General features: G+C 42.6%; 1 protein-coding gene across 1 annotated transcript in view; it reads left to right on the forward strand.

Moving 5' to 3' along the window:
• The window catches only part of LOC116974285 (transmembrane protein 182-like), a 38,111-nt gene extending 15,557 nt beyond the window's left edge, over positions 1-22,554 (forward strand). Inside the window, exons 3-7 of the mRNA XM_033022603.1 lie at positions 4,023-4,151; positions 8,559-8,655; positions 10,422-10,517; positions 18,446-18,583; positions 21,737-22,554. Coding sequence (XP_032878494.1) covers positions 4,023-4,151; positions 8,559-8,655; positions 10,422-10,517; positions 18,446-18,583; positions 21,737-21,972 — 696 coding nt within the window. The 3' untranslated portion in view covers positions 21,973-22,554. The remainder of the gene's footprint in view (positions 1-4,022; positions 4,152-8,558; positions 8,656-10,421; positions 10,518-18,445; positions 18,584-21,736) is intronic.
• The last annotated feature ends 280 nt before the right edge of the window (positions 22,555-22,834 follow it).

Raw genomic sequence — 22,834 nt, forward strand, 5'->3', positions numbered from 1 at the left:
CTATCATTCAATGCTTGGAGCTATCCAACAGTGATATTGAATGCAAAAAGTATCCCGGAGGGAAACAGAGTCTTAATAATGTCACTGTGCTTAGTAGTTCTTTCCTCCTCAATTCTACATTTTTCAGGAAGGGTTCAATTTAATTTTTAATCTGCCCTCTTCGGTCAGATCAGACCGTGTCATATTTTCTCCAGTCATCACAACCTCAAATCTCATTTTATTTTGGCTACCTAATATTTTCATAGGTTTCCTACATGATCACGGCCATCTCTTGCTATTTGTTCACCTTCAGAGAAACAATTTGCAGATTACATCTCATGGGTAATTCTGACAAAGAAAAATTGATCTAGGTTGAGCTGCTGCCTCAGAGTGCCGGCATCTTGGTTTCAACCTTGACTTTGGCGCTGCCTTTATGAAGTTTGCACGTCCTCACTGTCAAGTGATTTTTCTCCGGGTTCTCCTGTTACCTTCTCAATCCCAATGCTGTGCAGGTTTGTAGGTTAATTGTAAATTGCCATTTGTGTATAGGGAGTGGACTAACATAGAATTAATGTAAACGGATGATAAATGGTTGACATGGATGTGGTGGGCAGAGGACCAGTTTGCATGCTGTATCTATCAAAATCATTCAGTCAATTGAATGAAAAGTTCCTGCACGCTGGATAGAGTCTGTATTATGGCATCCGACTTGCTTCATTCACACCACTATTTTTGAGTCACCTTTACAACATAGTCTTCCCATCTCAAACAGTACATTCCCCGAGATGTAACATAGTAGATTGAGAGTCGGCTTCAAAGATTGTTTCAACAAATATAGAGACTTCAGAGATACAGTGCGGAAACAGACCCTACGGTTTGCGAGTCCATGCCGTCTAGCGATCTCTCCCATACACTAGCACTGTCCTACACACTAGGGACAATTTACAATTTTACCAAAGTCAATTAACCTACAAAGCTGTATGGCTTTGGGATGTGGGAGGAAACCAGTGCACCCAGAGAGATGTGCTCACGGGGAGAATTTACAAACTGTACAGACAGCTGAGGTCAGGATCGAACTGTAAGGCAGCAACTCCACTGTTGCGCCACCGTGCCGCCCCAGGGTTGAATAAATTGGGCAACATTGCTGTGCATTCTGTACATTGTCCTGTGACTTAGATCAGAGCATGCCAGATGTTGCAGGAGTCAATTCCTAATTTGTGTTTGTTGCATTCTGATATCACATTTCATTTTTGTATTTAATTCTGTTCCAATGACTAATAAACTATATACTTATGACCAGTGAACCAACATAGCATCACATCAATTTCTGGGCACCTGCTCTTAATAAGAAGGACCTGGAAGCCCTGCAGAGAAAAACAAATTAATGGCAAGATTCCAAGAATGCACATTTTCTGCGTCAAGCTTGGAAGTGGGCGTTATTTTCTTTACAGCGGAGACTGCTCAAGTCAAGTCCAGTCAAGTCAACTTTATTTGTCACATTCACATACAAGATGTGCAATGAAATGAAAGTGGCAATGCCTGCGGATTGTGCAAAAACTACAGAACAGAATAGAACAGAATCAGTATTTACATTATTAGAAAAAAGAGCAGCAATTTAAAAAAGACACAGCACAACAGTAAATTGGCACAGTAAATTAGTCCCTGGTGAGATAAGAGTTTACAGTCCTAATGGCCTGTGGGAAGAAACGCCGTCTCATCCGCTCTATTTTCACAGTATGACAGCGAAGGCGTTTGCCTGACCATAGCAGCTGGAACAGTCCATTGCTGGGGTGGTAGGGGTTTCCCATAATTCAGCTGGCTCTAGATCTGCACCTTCTGATGTATATTTCCTGCAGGGGGGTGAGTGTAGTTCCCATAGTTGTGTTTGGCCGAACTGGGATGGGATGAGTGCTGGGATGAGATTTGAGTGATGCCAAGGTCATGACTGGTCTAGCTAAGGTAAATAGATGGAAGCTGTCCCCATTAGTGCATGTAGGGCCAAGAGGCTTAGATGTACAATTTTTGACACCAGGTATGGATGGGAATAGAGGAAAAACGTCCTGTATGCTGAGCGTAATTACAGTCTGGAATTCCTTGCCCGTAAGCATGTTGGAAACAGGATCAATTGGAGCTTTCAAACGGGAACTGAATAATCACTTGATAATGGTGAATGAATGAATGAATGATGTGGGCAGAGGACCAGTTTCCATGCTGTATCTATCAATGAATCATTCAGTCAATTGAATGAAAAGTTCCTGCATGCTGGATAGAGTCTGTATTATGGCATCCGACTTGCTTCATTCACACCACTATTTTTGAGTCACCTTTACAACATAGTCTTTCCAACTCAAACAGTACATTCCCCGAGATGTAACATAGTAGATTGAGGGTACACAAAATTGCTGGGGAAACTCAGCGGGTGCAGCAGCATCTATGGAGCGAAGGAAATAGGCGACGTTTCGGGCCGAAACCCTTCTTCAGAAAACATAGTAGATTGAGAGTCGGCTTCAAAGATTGTTTCAACAAATATAGAGACTTCAGAGATACAGTGCGGAAACAGACCCTACGGTTTGCGAGTCCATCCCATCTAGCGATCTCTCCCGTACACTAGCACTGTCCTACACACTAGGGACAATTTACAATTTTACCAAAGTCAATTAACCTACAAAGCTGTATGGTTTTGGGATGTGGGAGGAAACCAGTGCATCCAGAGAGATGTGCTCACGGGGAGAATTTACAAACTGTACAGACAACTGAGGTCAGGATCGAACTGTAAGGCAGCAACTCCACTGCTGCGCCACCGTGTCGCCCCAGGGTTGAATAAATTGGGCAACATTGCTGTGCATTCTGTACATTGTCCTGTGACTTAGATCAGAGCATGCCAGATGTTGCAGGAGTCAATTCCTAATTTGTGTTTGTTGCATTCTGATATCACATTTCTTTTTTGTATTTAATTCTGTTCCTATGACTAATAAACTATATACTTATGACCAGTGAACAAACATAGCATCACATCAATTTCTGGTCACCTGCTCTTAAGAAGGACATGGAAGCCCTGCAGAGAAAAATAAATTATTGGCAAGATTCCTAGAATGCACATTTTCTGCGTCAAGCTTGGAAGTGGGCATTACTTTCTTTACAGCGGAGACTGCTCAAGTCGTCAAGTCAAGTTTATTTGTCACATACACACAAGATGTGCAGTGAAATGAAAGTGGCAATGCCTGCGGATTGTGCAAAAAACTACAGAACAGAATAGAACAGAATCAGTGTTTAGATTATTAGAAAAAAACAGCAATTTAAAAAAGACACAACACAACAGTAAATTAGTCCCTGGTGAGATAAGAGTTTACAGTCCTAACGGCATGTGGGAAGAAACTCCGTCTCATCCGCTCTGTTTTCACAGCATGACAGCGGAGGCGTTTGCCTGACCGTAGCAGCTGGAACAGTCCGTTGTTGGGGTGGTAGGGGTTTCCCATAATTCTGCTGGCTCTTGATCTGCACCTTCTGATGTATATTTCCTGCAGGGGGCGAGTGTAGTTCCCATAGTTGTGTTTGGCCGAACTGGGATGGGATGAGTGCTGGGATGAGATTTGAGTGATGCCAAGGTCATGACTGGTCTAGATAAGGTAAATAGATGGAAGCTGTCCCCATTAGTGCATGTAGGGCCAAGAGGCATAGATGTACAATTTTTGATACCAGGTATGGATGGGAATAGAGGATAAACTTCCTGTATGCTGAGCGTAATTACAGTCTGGAATTCCTTGCCCGTAAGCATGTTGGAAACAGGATCAGAATCAATTGGAGTTTTCAAACAGGAACTGAATAGGCACTTGATAATGATGAATGAATGATATTTTAATATCACACGTGGCATGTCATATTGAGATTCTTTGTTTTGTACATGCAAGCATGCAAACAGTTAGCACATAAATAGGGCTGACATTTAGTCCCCAATAGTCCCCCTTTGTTCCCGGTTCCCCCCACCCCACCACCACACCGGGTCTCCCTTTGTGAATGGGACTAACTGAATGGTTCTGTTTCAGAGATTTTTGACTGGAAGAGACGAATCAAGTCCGATGGGTTCATCAATGCCTGAAAATGGAACTTTACAACATCAGAGGAAAAAAAGATATTCTGATTATTACCTATTTTCTGAACATACACTATTATTGGTGAGTAATATGTAGCAATTTTACAACTTTTTGAGATTTAAAAAATCAAGTCTGCAATTTATCCCATCGGATAAAGCATTAAAAGAAGTTTAATTTGACACCTAATTCACTTTCATATCTTCAGTATTAAAAAAGATATGGTCATTTTCATACTCGGAAATTAGCATCTTGTTCCCTTTTGCTTTTTCAATGACTCAAAAGCTGTGATCGTGGACAGTCAAAAGCCCATAACTTTCTTAAAAATTAAGAGAACTGAATGAAATTTTCAGTTATCATAAATTGAAGCATTCTGAAACAAATATAAAACAATCTTACTTGGATGACCTGAAATTAAAGCATATAATTAGTTAGTTACTTAATTGTAGCTAATTACAAAATTGACCATTGTGACGGAAATAGTAATAAACACCCAGACTGCCTTGAAAATTCAAAAATGTGATATTCTCATGATCAGAACTTTAATATTATTGTATTATATGCTGTAAGTCTGTTATAGATAGGTAAATAATTTACAATTTCTAGCAAAAGACCACGTCTTTATGGAGAAGATCAGTTGCTAGCTGGTACATTGGTAAATCAAAATCAGTAGCATCATCATACTCCTCAGATTGCAACCAATAAGCAACTCTGTACACATTGTTTTCCTCAACTTTTCAATTTTGGCATTGTAAACTACAAGTTTTTGCTCTTCAAACCACGCATGACATGCCTTTCTGCCCACTACTTTCCCATTAAGAATGTCCTGTAGATCATCACATTTAGAGTAGTCCAAATTTGGATAATCTCTGCGAATCAGTCTCTCTTTCAATTTTTTCCCTAGTTTTTTCATCTCTTTCGTGTCCCGAGCATGCTCCTTGCCTTTCTGTCGCTTGATAATTTCTGCTCTCAATTCTTTTTTTCTTCCGTCTGTTCCTCTGCACTCTCCCCCATGTCACTGCCTTACAGAGCACCTCCTCCCTACATTGCTCCTTGAGATTATCAAGGTAATTGACTGTTTTATTCTTGCAGGCCCGCATCCTACATGACAAATAACACAAGGTGGCATTGGGAGATTTCTGTTTCAATGAGCTAAACATCCCCATTATCTCCTCCGCATCAATGTTGTGTGATCTTGCTGATGTAGTCTCCTCCTTCAGTTTCTCAGTTACATCAAGTTCAAAGTATTTACTATACTGCCTCTCCAACACAGTGATGACAGCTTGAAGACGGCTCCTCATCTTTGAACTGAACTGTGGATGTACTGGTAGCTCCCAAAGTTTTTTCAATGTGGCGTCAAGATGTACCTCCTCACCGAAGAAATCTTCCCTTGCCAATATCAAGTTCTCTGGATTTTCTGTGGCTTCCTTTAGAGAAGCCATCACCCCTTTAACCACTTTGATGCCATCTACACGGTTGATCTGATTCTGGCTTGAAGTGTAGAAGTGCTTCATCCAAGGCCCAGTCAGATATTTGCCAAGTAAGTCTAATATCTGAAGTTCTATTTTTGCTTTAGCCTGGGAGAAGTCATGGAGGATGCTGTTTTTCAACCCCCCACCGGATGTTCTGCTATTCAGCAGAGCAACAAAGTCATCATAATGTTCTATGAGCTTGCTACTAATATGAAACAGTATGTGCAATCTGTTGCCACGGTACTGTGGAGGGACACCTCTGGGGCTGTTCCTGTCATCTAAAAATGCGACAAATCCTTTTGGGTCCCATTTTCCGTTTTTGTACCGAAGTTTGCTCATCTGCAGAATGGCATTTACTGCTAGACAGTCTTTCCCAAACAAGAATTGTCCTCCGGATTGTTTCTGCATTTTTGGGGCTGAGCGAACTGATGTAGCAATGGAGTCAAGAGGATGCAAGTGGCAGTAGAGCTTGTTCAAAGATTTACCCCACTCACCACTCACAATCCTAATAGCAGCATGATTAGCTGCACACCTGTCATTCATTGTGTTTGAAATGTTGTTGATTATCTTTTGTCTGGTATCTTGAAAATTTGCTTGCTCATTGAAATAAGTGTAAGTTTTACACAAATTGTCAATTATTTCGCAAATATGTAGTCCTCAGCAGTCCCACCAGCCAATTCATCGACTGCTGCAGAGAGACATTTGTTTGTGGTGGTGAAATGAACACTGTTATTTCCTGGGTGGTTGCATCAAAACCCACAGTCAAACCCTTTGTGGCTAGGAGCATCTCTGCTGTTTGCAACTCAGCAAATGTTCCCAATTCTCGGGCCATAACTTCAACTGCACTGCGTCGAGGAACATAATCCAGATGAAGTCCACTCCGCTTGTAGGACTGGCTTATCAGGATTGGAATGTTTGCTGTGGGAGTTTTGTTTACAATCCAGTCAAACACATGCATCCTTGTTGAGGAGTAAGTTTTCTGGCCCACCTTTGCCTTGACAATACTGGCAGCCTGCAGAGTTTCGATTGTTTCTTTGAGGACAAGATTGTCAAATTTGAGGCGTCTCACCTGGCCCTCAACACCAGCAAAACCAAGGAACTGATTGTGGATTTTGGAAGGAGTAGGAGGGGGACCCACAGCCCCATTTATATCAACGGGTCGATGTTGAAATGGTCAAGAGCTTCAAATTCCTGGGCGTGCACATCTCTGAAGATCTTACCTGGTCCAAGAACACTAATGCAATAGTCAAGAAAGCTCATCAGCGCCTCTACTTCCTGAGAAGATTACGGAGAGTTGGTTTGTCAAGGAAGACTCTCTCTAACCTCTACAGGTGCACAGTAGAGAGCATGCTGACCGGTTGCATCGTGGCTTGGTTCGGCAATTTGAGCGCCCTGGAGAGGAAAAGACTACAAAAAGTAGTAAACACTGCCCAGTCCATCATCGGCTCTGACCTTCCTTCCATCGAGGGGATTTATCGCAGTTGCTGCCTCAAAAAGGCTGGCAGTATCATCAAAGACTCACACCATTCTGGCCACACACTCATCTCCCTGCTACCTTCAGGTAGAAGGTACAGGAGCCTGAAGACTGCAACAACCAGGTTCAGGAATAGCTACTTCCCCTCAGCCATCAGGCTATTAAACCTTGCTCGGAGAAAACTTTAATTATTAATAACCAATTATCTGTTATTTGCACTTTATCAGTTTATTTATTCATGTGTGTATATATTTATACCATAGTATATGGACACACTTATCTGTTCTGTAGTAAATGCCTACTATGTTCTGTGTGCTGAAGCAAAGCAAGAATTTCATTGTCCTATACAGGGACACATGACAATAAACTCACTTGAACTTGAACATCCTCTTCCCTGTCCTTTAACTTTAACTCATTAACTTTTCTATGCTGGTGAATTGAAACAGTTTCCCTCTTTTACGTACTGCCACGAAACATCAGCAATTGTCTGTGTGTTTTTAAGTCTCAAAAGCTCTGCCTTGGTGTCAACAAGCTCTTGTGTCAAAGTATTCCCACGTAATTTGGTTTGAGTTCCTGAATCTTTCTGTCCTTTATATCTATTTGGTTTTACTTTATCTTTAAGGCCTGATTAACTATACGTTTGAGAGTTTTCATTCGTGCCCTAAGTTCACTGATCTTTGTGTGATACTTTGTTGAAATTCTCTGCTACATCTTGTTGAAGCACTAGATGTCGATGGCATTGGTTCAGGTGAGGCAGCAGCTGTCGTTGGCGTTGCTAGATTCAGTGGAGGATGCAGACTATGACTGTCATCGCCCATGTCCTCAGTGTCTTGAAATATGGGCACTTGGCTTTCGGCAGATGTCAAGGATTCAGGATCTTGAGCACCAGGCAGTGGAATGTCTAAAGAAATGTGTTGACTGCCTTCTGGAAGTTTAAAAGTTTCATCACAAATTTCCATAAATGCTCCCAAGTTCCTTGGGATTGGTGAGTTTTTTAAACTTAAGCAAAGTCCGGTTAACGAGAGCCTTCACTCTTAACTTCACAGTACCAAATAAATAGCCTTCTGCATCCAACAAAGAGAAATGTGAACTCAGCGATTTCTCTGTTTCAGACAGACTTTTTCCAAATGAGGTATACAAGTACAGGGTGTGTCCATTTTTAAGATCCCTCTTAGACTCGGGCATGACAGAGAACTTCACTTCAAGTTGAACTCTAGCTATGCCTGTCTGGGCTTTTGGATTGACAATTTTGCATTTCTTCTTTGGAGACATCTGTTTACAATGTAAATTAAAAAAAAACACTGAACAGCATTAACAGAAACAAGTTATTATTTGCAGTTTTAGAAAAAAAGGTAGAAATGATAAAGTTAAATGATAAAGTTAAACGCTAGGAAGGAACTGCAGATGCAGGTTTACATCGAAGTTAGACACAAAATGCTGGAGCAACTCAATGGGGCAGGCAGCATCTCTGGATAGAAGGAATGGGTGACATTTTGGTTCAAGAGCCTTCATCAACTTCTTTCTTTATATTGTGTGATGTTACAGAAAGATAACAGGGTAACTTACCATCACGAGGGCTTCACCTGGAGATGCTCATTTACCGATAAAGAGGCGGGAAATCAACATTCAAAATTTATTACCAGTGAGTGAACACTTATATTTTGTAGAGTTATAATCTTTTGTCTTTTGGTTGATTGGGGGCTCATCGGATAATGTGACGCAGCTCTGGGATTTTGGAGCCTAGGTACTCACTCGTTACACCATTTGTGTTTTCTGTACACGGTAAGTAGGGCAACAAGTACTGGAGTATCTCAGCAGGTCAGGCAGCATCTCTGAAAGACAGGGATAAATGATGCCTTGTGTTGGGACCCTTCTTCAAACTGACTGTTATAGGGGGGAGAAAGTTGGGGACAAAGCCTGGTATGTGATAGGTGGATACAGATGAGGGGAGGATTGATTATTAGATGGTGAGTGATGTTCTGGGGCACCACAGGGTTAATGCAGGGCTGCTATCTCATCTAGTGTAATGCCTGCTGTTGGCTTAAATTCCGTGCTGGACTCTTGTCCTGACTTTCTACCCTCTTGTTTGGATGGTACTCCGTGTGGTATTGAACAGCTTTAAAAAGAGGCTTTGTTGAAGAGGTTTAATGATTTTCCACAAAGGGTAGTGGGTGAATTAAATGAACTGCCAGAGGAGGTAGTTGAGGCAAGGAGTATTGCAACATTTAAGATACAATTAGACAGGTACATGGATAGGACAAGTTTGGAGGGATATGGACCAAACATGGGCAGGTGGGACTAGTCTGGCTGGGACATGTTGGCTGGTGTGGGCAAGTTGGGCCGATGGGCCTGTTTCTATGCTGTATTATTATATGACTACTTTCTCTGCTACTAACAGAAAATCTCCAACGTTTCAAGTCTTTTCAAATATCTGGGTCCATTTTCATAAACCTTTGTCTGCATTTTTCCATGCTGTATGACTATGATTATCAAGAATGTTCTGGAATCCTGCTTCTCACTCATGCCTGGGTACTTGAGCTCCAGGATATAAGTCTGATAATGTGACACCACAGGTAAATGGGGTGGTCATAGAGGCTTTTGGCACATTGGCATTCATCAGTTGAGTATAGATGTTGGGAGGTCATGTTGCAGTTGTATAAGACATTGATCAGGCCACATTCAGAGTATTGTGTTCAGTTCTGGGCACCATATTATAGGAAAGATGTAGTCAAGCTGGAAAGGGTGCAGAGAAGATTTACGAGGATGTTGCCAGGACTCGAGAGACTGATCTATAAGGAGAGGTTGAGCAGGCTGGGACTCTATTCCTTGGAGCCCAGGAGGATGAGGGGTGATCTTAAAGAGATGTACAAAATCATGAGAGGAATAGTTTGGGTGGACACACAAAGCTCCTTGCCCAGAGTAGGGGAATAAAGAACCAGAGGACATAGGTTTAAGGTGAGGAGGAAACGATTTAATAGGAACCTAAGGGGTGACATTTTCACACAAAAGGTGATGATTGTATGGATGAGCTGCCGGAGGAGGTAGTTGAGGCAACTACAATTGCAATTTTTAAGAAACATTTAGGAAGGTATTGTACATGGATAAAATAGGTTTAGCGAGGTTTAGGCCAAATGCAGCCATCTCTGAAGGACATATATCTGTGGTCAATATCGCTGAAAGATGTGGAAATCAAGAAAGGCTCTATATCAAGGAGGAATTTACTCAATGACAAAATATGTCTATATTTGATCTCCCATCGAGTGCTCATTTAAAATGTGTGCTTATTTGGAGTGGGAAAGAAAATGCCTGCTGCTGTGGGAATGTCTAGTCCTTTTATATGGCTTATTATTGTTATTATGGGCATATTGTTTAACAGTCAGAAATTAATGTCTTGCTTTCTCTGTTTAGTTTATCAACCACCTGTAAAGTGCTGTGTGCACGCCTTTTATTCCCCATTTCCAAGCAATCCAGAGATCATTAATGCCGAATTTCAATCTTCACTTGGTAAGTGCTTAACATTTTGCAACTTATTGCACTTAATAAAATAAGTGTTTTTATGTTATTAACCCACTGATATTTGCTGGTTAGTTCAAGTTTTACAGGGTGGGGCAACACTCGATACATTTATATTCAGCGATTGAATATGACATATTTCATTTATGAATTAAGATGATTATAAAACTCTGTTTGTAGTCATATTTGCTTGCAGTTTCATCTACTTTTACTCTCTTGACCTGAAATCTGCAGATGGGAAAATCAGATAATTCTCATAAAAAAGCATAACCCAGGACACGTAAAACATTTATTATAACCCAAGCACGTTCCACAAGTAAAATAATGTAAATAAATAATATATATATTTTAAAAAACTACAAATGACATTTTATGCAAATACATCTCGCTCTCTCGTTTACAGCTGCTTTGCAAGGTATTCTTCTAACTGTAAACCAAAGATCATAGAGCGGAGTAAGTCATGGGTAATTTTTCGCGCCATCTTGATGTGCTGCCTCGTAATTACCGTCATGGCAGGAGTCCGGTCGCTGCAATATATATATATATTTTTTTAATTTTCCTTCACCGCTTTTGGACTTTCCTGAATATAAAATAAAACACCGTGTGTTGGAACTTTCGGTTGATTTAACAAAATGATAATCCAAATTTGTTTCATAGATATTTGCGCCAACTGTAACGCTGTAACAATTATATTTTGACTACCACAATATATACACTACCGTGCATCTTGAAGGCCAGTGAATCGTGGCCTTCAAGAGGCCAGTTTGGGTGTGAATCGAGAACCAGATGAAAAAATATAACTTTTTTTAAAGAATATCTTAGCTTCCTGAGTCAGTTCAGTGATATGACAGTACTGGTCATTTTGCGCTCGTCGATTTCCTTCGGATTGGGAAAGTGGGTCAGTTGTAGAGAAAACCTTTATCAAATGCATTGGGCTAAAATTAAAAAAAAATCTGAACCAGCTTTCGTCTGGTAACCGACCGCATCAACTATATTTTGCTTTCCAATAGGAAATACACTCAGGGTGATAGTGGAAATTGTAAAAAATATGCAGTATGAACAATGCCAATCATTTGCACGGGTTTGTAACTGAAGGTGCAGGGAGGTCGTGTTGAACTTCGTTAAAAAATTGTTTTGATTAAGGCTGGGATATTGGGCACTGCACTGTACAGTGAGAAAACACGGCAGAGAATGCAGACAAGTTTTATTAGAATAGTGTAGGAAGGAACTGCAGATGCTGGTTCACACCGAAGGTAGACGCAAATTGCTGGAGTAACTCAGCGGGTCAGGTAGCATCTCTGGATAGAAGGAATGGGTGACGTTTCGCATCGAGCCCTTCTTCGGTCTGAAGAAGGGTCTTGACCCGAAACATCACCCATTCCTTCTCTCTGGGGATGCTGCCTGTCCCGGCTGAGTTACTGCAGTAATTTGTGTCTATTTCTTAGAACAGCCCTGCGACCTGGAACTTTGGTTTCAAGGCTGGAGAATGTCTTTTAGGAAGAGCGAAGGCTGAGAGGAGATTTGGTTCAAAATCATCGCGGGCAGAGGGATTAAGGTGGAACGGGTTGCACCGGAGTTTGGGCTGTTTGATCTAATGTTTTGATTTCATTGCACAGTATTTTTCTTTTCACTGTCTTGTACAATTTATATATAATTTATGCTTTTGTGTGTTGTCTATGTGTGCCTGCGATGCTGCTGCAAGCAAGATTTTCATTGTTCCTTTACCCCAATACACTTGCGCATCCGAAAATAAACTAGACTTGAGAACTGGAGACCATATACTTTAAGTGGTTGTCAAAAGAAACAGGGATGTCGCGAAGAAAAAACTTAATGAGTAACTAGGATCTGAATCCAAAGCCTGACGAGGTAGAAGGAGCTTTAATCATGTTTTTTATATGCAATTTGGCAAGCATCTGAACTGAGGTTATGGGAGATACATAAACACGTAAATACGTAAATCGACTGCTCTTACAGAAAGCATATGGACAGTAGACACTCCACCTTTCCCATCCCACCATCAGTCCAAACCAGTTTTATGATTCCATACAGCGCCTCCACGGGGTCTATATTCCACAAAGATACAAAGAGCACTTGTGATTAGACACAAAATTCTGGAGTAATTCAGCGGGACAGGCAGTGACTCTGGAGAGAAGGTTACGTTTCGGGTCGAGACCCTTCTTCAGACTGAACTGAACTCTCATCGGTGAGAGTACTTGTGATTGTCTGAAGAAGGGTCTCTACTCGAAATGTCACCCATTCCTATCCAGAGATGCTGCCTGTCCCACTGAGTTACTCCAGCTTTTTGTGTCTATGTTCAATTTTCTTCAATTTCAGAGTTAAATAAAAAACAGAGTGCTGGAGGAACTCGGCAGGCTAGGCAGCATCTGTGGAGGGAATGGATTAGGAGTTGTTTCGAGCCAGGGTTCTTCTTCAATAGGAAGGAACTGCAGATGCAGTTGTCTTTGCAAAATGCCAAATGATTCCAGGAATGCCTAGTCAAGTGAGAGATAGATAGATAGATAGATAGATAGATAGATAGATAGATAGATAGATAGATAGATAGATAGATAGATAGATAGATAGATAGATAGATAGATAGATAGATAGATAGATAGATAGATAGATAGATAGATAGATAGATAGATAGATAGATAGATAGATAGATAGATAGATAGATAGATAGATAGATAGATAGATAGATAGAGTTGTATCTCTAAACTAAACATTATGCACTCCACCTGTTGGTATGTATGCACTACATTTTATTACACTAATATAGAATGAAAATGAAAACATATCTTGACATGTGTTCATGGATATTTTATTCACAATATTAGGATTTTATGTATATATACAGTGGCTTGCAAAAGTTTTCATACCCGTTTAACTTTTCCACATTTTGTCACGTTACAACCACAAACGTAAATGTATTTTATTGGGATTTTATGTGATAGACCAACACAAAGTGGTGCATAATTGTGAAGTGGAAGGAAAATGATACATGGTTTTCAAATTATTTTACAAATAAAAAACTGAAAAGTGTGGCGTGCAAAAGTATTCAGCCCCCCTGAGTCAATACTTTGTAGAACCACCTTTCGCTGCAATTACAGCTACAAGTCTTTTGGGATATGTCTCTACCAGCTTTGCACATCTAGAGACTGAAATTTTTGCCCATTCTTCTTTGCAAAATAGCTCAAGCTCAATCAGATTGGATGGAGAGCCTGTGAACAGCAATTTTCAAGTCTTGCCAGAGATTCTCAATTGGATTTAGGTCTGGTCTTTGACTGGGCTATTCTAACACATGAATATGCTTTGATCTAAACCATTCCATTGTAGCTCTGGCTGTATGTTTAGGGTCGTTGTCCTGCTGGAAGGTGAACCTCCGCCCCAGTCTCAAGTCTTTTGCAGACTCTAACAGGTTTTCTTCCAAGATTGCCCTGTATTTGGCTCCATCCATCTTCCCATCAACTCTGACCAGCTTCCCTGTCCCTGCTGAAGAAAAGCACCCCCACAGCATGATGCTGCCACCACCATGTTTCACAGTGGGGATGGTGTGTTCAGGATGATGTACAGTGTTAGTTTTCCGCCACACATAGCGTTTTGCATTTAGGCCAAAAACTTCAATTTTGGTCTCATCTGACCAGAGCACCTTCCTCCACATGTTTGCTGTGTCCCCCACATCTCTTGTGGCAAACTGAAAACAGGACTTCTTATGGCTTTTTTTCAACAATGGCTTGCCACTCTTCCATAAAGGCCCGATTTGTGGAGTGCACGACTAATAGTTGTCCTGTGGACAGATTCTCCCACCTGAGCTGTGGATCTCTGCAGCTCCTCCAGAGTTACCATGGCAGCTTCTCTGATCAATGCTCTCCTTGCCCGGCCTGTCAGTTTAGGTGGACGGCCATGTCTTGGTAGGTTTGCAGTTGTGCCATACTCTCCATTTTCGGATGATGGATTGAACAGTGCTCCGTGAGATGTTCAAAGCTTGGGATATTTTTTTATAACCTAACCCTGCTTTAAATTTCTCCACAACTTTATCCCTGACCTGTCTGGTGTGTTCCTTGGGCTTCATGATGCTGTTTGTTCACTAATGTTCTCTAACAAACCTCTGAGGCCTTCACAGAACAGCTGTATTTATACTGAGATTAGATTACACACAAGTGGACTCTATTTAATAATTAGGTGACTTCTGAAGGCAATTGGTTGCACTGGATTTTATTTAGGGGTATCAGAGTAAAGGGGGCTGAATACTTTTGCGCGCCACATTTTTCAGTTTTTTATTTGTAATAAAATTTGAAAACCATGTATCATTTTCCTTCCACTTCACAATTATGCGCCACTTTGTGTTGGTCTATCACATAAAATCCCAATAAAATACATTTACGTTTGTGGTTGTAACGTGACAAAATGTGGAAAAGTTCAAGGGGTATGAATACTTTTGCAAGCCACTGTATATCTATATTACTAAATCTCTGTTCTTGACCGCTTTTGGCCTTCTGTGCTGCGATTTCCGAGAGAACGCCGCCACCTACGGCCGTCATTTTTGGCCACCTCGCTCAGAGCCCCCCTCCGCCGCATGTGTGCCGAGGATTTTTCCCGTCGATGAAAAATGACAGAGGTATTAATGTTTTTACAAAATTCCCCATTCTCTCTGCTGCCCCTGCTGGAGGGAGGGGGAGGGAATATAACACCAGGAAGTGGTGTGCCTCAATCAGTCTCTGCAAGTGGTGTGCCTCAACCAGTCTCTGCAAGTGGTGTGCCTCAATCAGAGCTCTGAATAACACTGAACAAATGTCTCCACAGCTGTGAGTACCATAATGTGGTTTGAAAATGAAACTATGGTTAGTTTGAGGAAAAAAGCACTGCCTGCAAATGGTTGTTTGGGTTGAAGTAAAAAGGCACCCTCTCTGGCTCTCCCCTCTCCTCTCTCTCCCCACCTCTCTCTCTCCCTATCCCTCTCTCCTTCTCCCTCTCTCTCCCCCCCTGTCTCTCTCCCTTTCTCTCTCTCTCTCTCTCCCCTCTCTCTCCCCCCTCTCCCCATCACCCCCCTCTCCTCTCCCCCCTCTCCTCTCCTCCCCCTATCCCCTCCCCCCCTCTCCTCTCCCCCCCTTTCCTCTCTCCCCCCTCTCCTCTCTCCCCTCTCCTCTCTCCCCCCTCCTCTCCGCCCCTTCCCCTCTCCTCTCTCCCCCCCTCCTCTCTCCCCCCTTCTCTCTCCTCTTCCCCCCTCCTTCTCCTCTTCCCCCCCCCCACCCCCCCTCTCCCTCCCCTCCCCCCCCTCCTCTCCCCCCCCTCCTCTCCCCCCTCTCCTCTCCCCCCTCTCCTCTCCCCCCTCTCCTCTCCCCCCTCCCTTCTCCCCCCCCTCCCTTCTCCCCCCCCTCCCCTCTCCTCCCCCCCTCTCCTCCCCCCTCTCCTACCCCCCTCTCTCCTCCCCCCCCTCTCCTCCCCCCCCTCTCCTCCCCCCCTCTCCTCCCCCCCTCTCCTCCCCCCCTCTCCTCCCCCCTCTCCTCCCCCCCCTCTCCTCCCCCCTCTCCTCCCCACTCCTCCCTCCCCCCTCTCCTCTCCCCCTCTCCTCTCTTCCCTCTCCCCTCTCTCTCTATCTCCCCCCTCTTTTTCTCCCTCTCCTCCCCTCCATCCCCTCCGTCCCTCCCCTAAACGCCCCTCCCCTCCACACACCCCTACCCCTTCCCTCCACCCTCCCTCCCCCTCCCTGCTCCCCACCTCTCCCCCTCCCCTCACCACACCCCCCTCTCAGCACACCCCCTCTCCCCCTCTCTCCCCCTCTCTCCTCCTCTCTCCTCCCCCTTTCTCCTCCCCCTCTCTCCTCCCCCTCTCTCCTCCCCTTCTCTCCTCCCCCCCTCTCCCCCCTCTTCCTCCCCTCCATCCCCTCACCCACCCTCCCTCCCTCCCTCCCCTAAACCCCCTCCCCTCCACACCCCCTAACCTCTTCCCTCCACCCTCCCTACCTCTCCCCCTCACCCCCCTCTCAGCACCCCCTCTCTCTCCCCCTCACTCTCACCCTCTCTCTCTCCTCCCCTCCTCCCCCACCTTTCCCCCCTCACCCACCCTCCCTCTTCTCCTCCTCTCCACCCCCCATCCCTATTGCCCCTCTCTGTGTCTCTGTCTCTCTCTCTGTCTCTGCCCCTTCTCTCTCTGCCCTCACTCTCTAACCCCGCTCCCCCCCCTCCCTCTCTAGATGTGACTGCAAGTTGGGGGCTATGCGTCAGTAGAAAGGGTGGTAATGGGGTAAAAGGAGCAAATTAATAATATTAATATAATATCAAGGGGGGTAATTAGCGTGAGTGCGGGGGGGGAGGGGGGCGGGTGGGAGATAGTTAGTGTGTGTGACGCTGCATGCCGCCCCCCACCCCCCCACACAACCGCACGTTGGGGGAACAGACCCAACGGGTCTGCACTTGGCCTAGTATATATATATATTATATATATATATATATATATATATAAAATCCTAATATATGTGTGTGTGTGTGTAAAGAGAGAGAGAGAGAGATTGAAGGCAAAATGTTGCTAAAATTATTAAAGGAAATCACAAGAAAGAAACTAGAGAGAGATACATGTGTGTGTGTGTGTCCATATATATATATTTATATGTGTGTGTATATATATATACACACACACACACACACACACATTTATCTTATTTATATATATATATATGCATATATTTATATATGCATATATTTATGTACATATTTATAAATATAATTGTCTTCATGGTTTATGTACATCATCTGAGAAATAAGATAAAGAGAGAAATAGAGCATTGCTTTAAGTCAAAGTTGCTTCTGATCCATGAGAAGGAACTTTGAGATCTATTTATCTCACTTGCCTCTCACACAGGCACAAACACCAACACACATTCATATTACTTGTATTACTTTAAGTGTTTATATATAATATATGTGCATAGTGTGCATGTTTATATATATGTGTGCATAGTGTGTGTTAAAGTAATACAAGGGAAACTGCATAAAGGAGGGGACTGGGGATGAGAGGGAAATGGGCAGAAATAGATAGATTAAGCAGGGGAAAACATTTTAAAAGAAAATTAACTAAAATATGTGAATTGATATATCACACACTTAACATTCCCCTATAAAACTGCGAGAGGCATAACGGAAGTCGCGTTTTGCATTCTAAAATGGTGACGGTTATGCTCTGTTAACGGTCAGTGCATTGGATTACGCAGGAGTGGAGTATCGTGCTCCGCTCTATGATCTTTGCCGTAAACCGAACAGTTGTTCTTTAACGCTAAATAATTTTAGGGAGAGTTCACCATGCCAGACACTCAGGGTGTTTTGCCTGTAGCTTCTTGCAACTTGTCCCCTTTCTTCTCAGTCTTCTTTACTTTTACATTCAAAACTTGACCAATAACTATCTGACACAAACTTCACTTTTAATTTACCATTTGCAGCTTTTTGTGCATGACAAGGATGCCTTTTCAGAAGAAAAGCTTGTGTTTATCTGTAATTTAAAAACTTATCAGTGGAGTTTTCCCGTGATATAAACACTAGCAAATATCTAATACAGTAACAAGGAACGGCAAATGCAGGTTTTTACCAAAGATAGATACAAAATGCTGGAGTAACTCAGCAGGTCAGGCAACATCTCTGGAGAAAATGGATTGGTGACATTTCGGGTCAAGACTCTTCTTCAGACTGATGGACCATGATTGAATTGCAGAGTGGACACGATGGGCCGAATGGACTAATTCTGCTTCTATGTCTTATGGTCTTATGAACTGATGTGCATATAATCTAGCATATAATCCACATCTTTTGCCTGGTAAATTAATCTGTTAGGGATTATTGAATCTGTTAGAAATAAACATTGCTGGTTGCTACTCTACCTGTACCAGCCATTTTATTAGACTAATGCCAATTTGTGCTCTATTTTTCCAGTTTATCGTAAACTTTGGAGTGCACTAATGTTCTTGGGAGTGATCATAATTACAATTGGATTCATATGCATCATTTACAAAGCATGCCGTCAGAAACACGAGATGTATAAAACAGTGGGAGTAATTTTCCTCATTGGTGGTGAGTGAAATCTTTGTATAACTTTCCCATTTATTTGTACTTGCAACCTGTTGTTTTTAAAAAAAAGGTACACAAAAAAGCTGGAGAAACTCAGCGGGTGCAGCAGCATCTATGGAGCGAAGGAAATAGGCAACGTTTCGGGCCGAAACCCTTCTTCAGACTGATCGGGGGTGGGGGGGGGGCGGGGACAAGAAAGGAAAAAGGAGGAGGAGCCCGAAGGCTGGGGGATAGGAGGAGACAGCAGGAGGACTGAGGAAGGGGAGGAGACAGCAAGGACTAACAAAATTGGGAGAATTCGATGTTCATGCCCCCAGGATGCAGACTCCCCAAGCGGAATATGAGGTGCTGTTCCTCCAATTTACGGTGCTGCTCGCTGTGGCCATGGAGGAGACCCAGGACAGAGAGGTCGGAGACGGAGTGGGAGAGGGAGTTGAAGTGCTGAGCCATCGGGAGGTCAGCTTGGTTATTGCGGACCGAGCGGAGGTGTTCGGCGAAACGATCGCCCAACCTCCGCTTGGTCTCACCGATATAGATCTGCTGACATCTAGAGCAGCGGATGCAATAGATGAGGTTGGAGGAGATGCAGGTAAACCTCCCCCTCCCACTCCATCTCCGACCTCTCTGTCCTGGGTCACCTCCATGGCCACAGCAATCAACACCGGAAATTGGAGGAACAGCACCTCATATTCCGCTTGTGGAGTCTGCATCCTGGGGGCATGAACATCGAATTCTCCCAATTTTGTTAGTCCTTGCTGTCTCCTCCCCTTCCTCAGTCCCCCTGCTGTCTCCTCCCATCCCTCAGCCTTCGGGCTCCTCCTCCTTTTTCCTTTCTTGTCCCCGCCACCCCCCCCTCCCACCCCCGATCAGTCTGAAGAAGGGTTTCGGCCCGAAACGTTGCCTATTTCCTTCGCTCCATAGATGCTGCTGCAACCGCTGAGTTTCTCCAGCTTTTTTGTGTACCTTCGATTTTCCAGCATCTGCAATTCCTTCTTAAATGTTTTTTTTTTAAATATTGGTTAGTATTATCTGTCAATCTTCCTGCCAAAATATAATCAAATCACATCACACTCACATACTGACCTTAATCTGTCATGGGTCTACCTATTCTACCAGGCTAAGTCCTATGTCTTAAAATATTACCTCAGTCTCATGTTTAGATTAATTTAAAGATACAGGCCGTTTGGCCCACCGAATCCGTGCCAACCAGCGAGCAGCCGCACGCTAGATCTATCCCACACACTTGGCACAATTTGCAGCAGCCAATTTACCTACAAACCTGCACTTCTTTGGAGTGTGGGAGGAAACCGGAGCACCCAGAGAAAACCCACGCGGTCACACAGAGAACGGTCTAGCCAGAACCTGTAGTAAGAATCGAACCTGGGTCCCTGACACGGTGAGGCAGCAACTCTACCGCTGCGCCAGTGTGATGTATATCCGAATTCTACTGAACTTGTTTTATCTCAAATGGAAGGAGTAATGACGAATGGAGACATTTTGAGAGGTTTTCGCCTGCATTGTTTTTTAATTTTGTGTCTGGGTCATTGCGAGGACAATTAAGCTAGGGGTCTGATGAACATCATTAATGGAGCCCATTTTCCTTTCTTTCCATTAATAAACTGTTGAGCGGGATTTATAATATCTTCACTAATGCTTTAATGTAAAGTGCATATATTTCAAAAATGTTGTGGCTTATTTGGACAATATCAGTGCTCCGGTTTCTACATTCCAAAGATGTGCAGGTTCGTAGTTTAATTGGCTTCTGTAAATTGTCCCGAGTGTGTAGGATAGAACTGGTGTACGGGCATTCGCTGGTCGGCGTGGAATTGGTGGGCCGAATGGCCAGTTTCCACTGTAACTCTAAACTCCAAAGAACATGGAGACCCAAGTTCCTGCTTCTGACCATGTGCCTCTTTCTGTCCCATTGTTCTAAAGTAGGTAAACAGCACAACTCTCTGTTTATTTTAGAGATACAGCGTGGAAACAGGCCCTTTTGCCCACTGCATCTGCGCCGACTAGCGATCTCCGCACAGTAGCACTATCCTGCACACAAGGGACAATTTAAAATATTACCAAAGCCAATTAATTACAAAGCTGTATATCTTTGGAGTGTGGGAGGAAACCGAAGCACCTGGAGTTAATCCACGTGGTCATGGGGAGAGCGTACAAACTCCGTATAGACAGCACCCGTAGTCAGGATCAATCCCGGGTCCCTGGCGCTGTAAGCAGCAGCTGCACTGCTGTGCCGCCGTGCAAAAGTGCACTATGTCCATGCACATGGTTATGAAGAACAGTATATCCATGCAAGTCCACTTACATAATTATATAATATTTATGTTTATTATTATTGTAACATGTACCAGGTACAGTGAAAAGCATTGTTTTGCAGGCTATCAGATCAAATAATAGACACAAAATGCAGGAGTAACTCAACAGGACAGGCTAATAGTATAGTACTAATAGCATTAATAGAATGAATAGTATTAATAGTATACATGAATACAATCTTGTCAATCTCAGGTACAACAGATAGAGCAAAAGGGAAGACACAGAGTGCAGAATATAGTTCTCAGTATTGTAGCGCAAAGGTTCCATCAACAAAGTCCAATGTTTGCAATGGGGTAGACGTGAATTAGACAGCACGCTTTGTTATTGTAGTACCATTCACCCGCCTGAGTACAGATATATCCAAGCTTGTCCTCACACAAAGCAAAATATATCCACCTTTTCCTTCGTGGGAAATTTTCTTTTAGCCCATCATTCATCATGTGATTTACTGCACTTTCATTATGATCTGCTGCATCACATACCAACTTCAATTCCCGTGTAGGATCATAAGCCAGAAGAACCCTGACTATGGATACTGTCTGTACGGAGTTTGCACGTTCTCCCTGTGATCGCGTGGGTTTTCACCGGTGCTTTGTTGAGTGGGATTCCAAATTCCAAAGACATGCAGGTTTGTAGGTTAATTGGCTTCTGTAAATTGTCCCTAGTGTGTAGGATAGAACTAGTGTATGGGCGACCGCTGGTTGGCATGGACTTGTTGGGTCGAAGGGCCTGTTTCAATATCACATCTTCAAACACTAAACTCCAATGAACGTGATGTGATCATTGTTTCTTATGTTGATCATCACATTTCCTCTCTTTTGTATTCAGGCATTTGTTTCACCTTGTCAATTATCATGTACGCCTGCTGGATATCAGCAATATCTCAGATGATTGCAAAAGAAATAGCAAATTGCAAATCTGCAAATGGCAATACGAAATATGGCGTGGATTATGGTTGGTCTTTCATGGCAGCTCCTTTTGCCGTATTATTCTCTGTAATCGCAGGTGGTCTTTTCATTAAATTGTCTGCCCCTGAACGCAGTGAAAGTGGTGAAATCATTTAAATATTTTTTGGATGCAACCAATTTATATATTTTTAAAGAGGAAAGAGTCATTATTATGCTGAAGCGGCAAAATACATCAACAAAGAGACATGATAATATGGACTGCCTTTGATTACATTCAAAATATAACTTTATATTGTAGTACTGGTGTTACATATTATTTGAAATTTTTAATGTATCTAGCGTTTCCTTGATTCCTGAAAGGAAACTGTTGTTACTTTGACAATCGAAAAAGCTGTGGAAAATGCATCACGGTTACTTTGGGGCAGTTTATTCCTATGGGAGAAGAGCTGCTCTATTTCATAGAGTGTGAAATGGCTTGGTAGCTTGATGACAGGTTCTGCAAAGTCTAACAAATTCCCAAAATAATGATGTTTTTAAATAATCAAGAGCTCAAGTTAATTAACTTCATAATTATAACTCCCAGTTTATAACTCCTAATAATTGCCATATTATCACAATTTAACAGCGAAAAAATCAAAAGCAAACTATCATTAGTTGAGGAATTAGTTTTAGTTGTATTTTGTAATTATTAACATGTTAGTTGGTGCATAATAAAAATATATCACATGAAATTCTGAATTCATCTTTGTTTTAGATTTTTATATAATGTTATAATCAGCATTTAAAAATATTATTGCAAATTATATTTACCTGATGAATAGAATTGTAAATATTACAGTTCTTAATGGCTTATGTGCTGAGGGCAACACAACTACATAGTGCACAAAGTTCTGCTACTTCTCTCAGATGCAAGTCATAGATCCAGACAGCAGATTTGCTCTATTGTTCTAGATCTCAAGGCTAACGGAATCAAGGGATATGGAGAGAAGGCAGGCACGGGTTACTGATTGTGGATGAT

The sequence above is a fragment of the Amblyraja radiata genome, chromosome 6, assembly GCF_010909765.2.
Source record: "Amblyraja radiata isolate CabotCenter1 chromosome 6, sAmbRad1.1.pri, whole genome shotgun sequence".
In the NCBI taxonomy this organism is placed as follows: Eukaryota; Metazoa; Chordata; class Chondrichthyes; order Rajiformes; family Rajidae; genus Amblyraja; species Amblyraja radiata.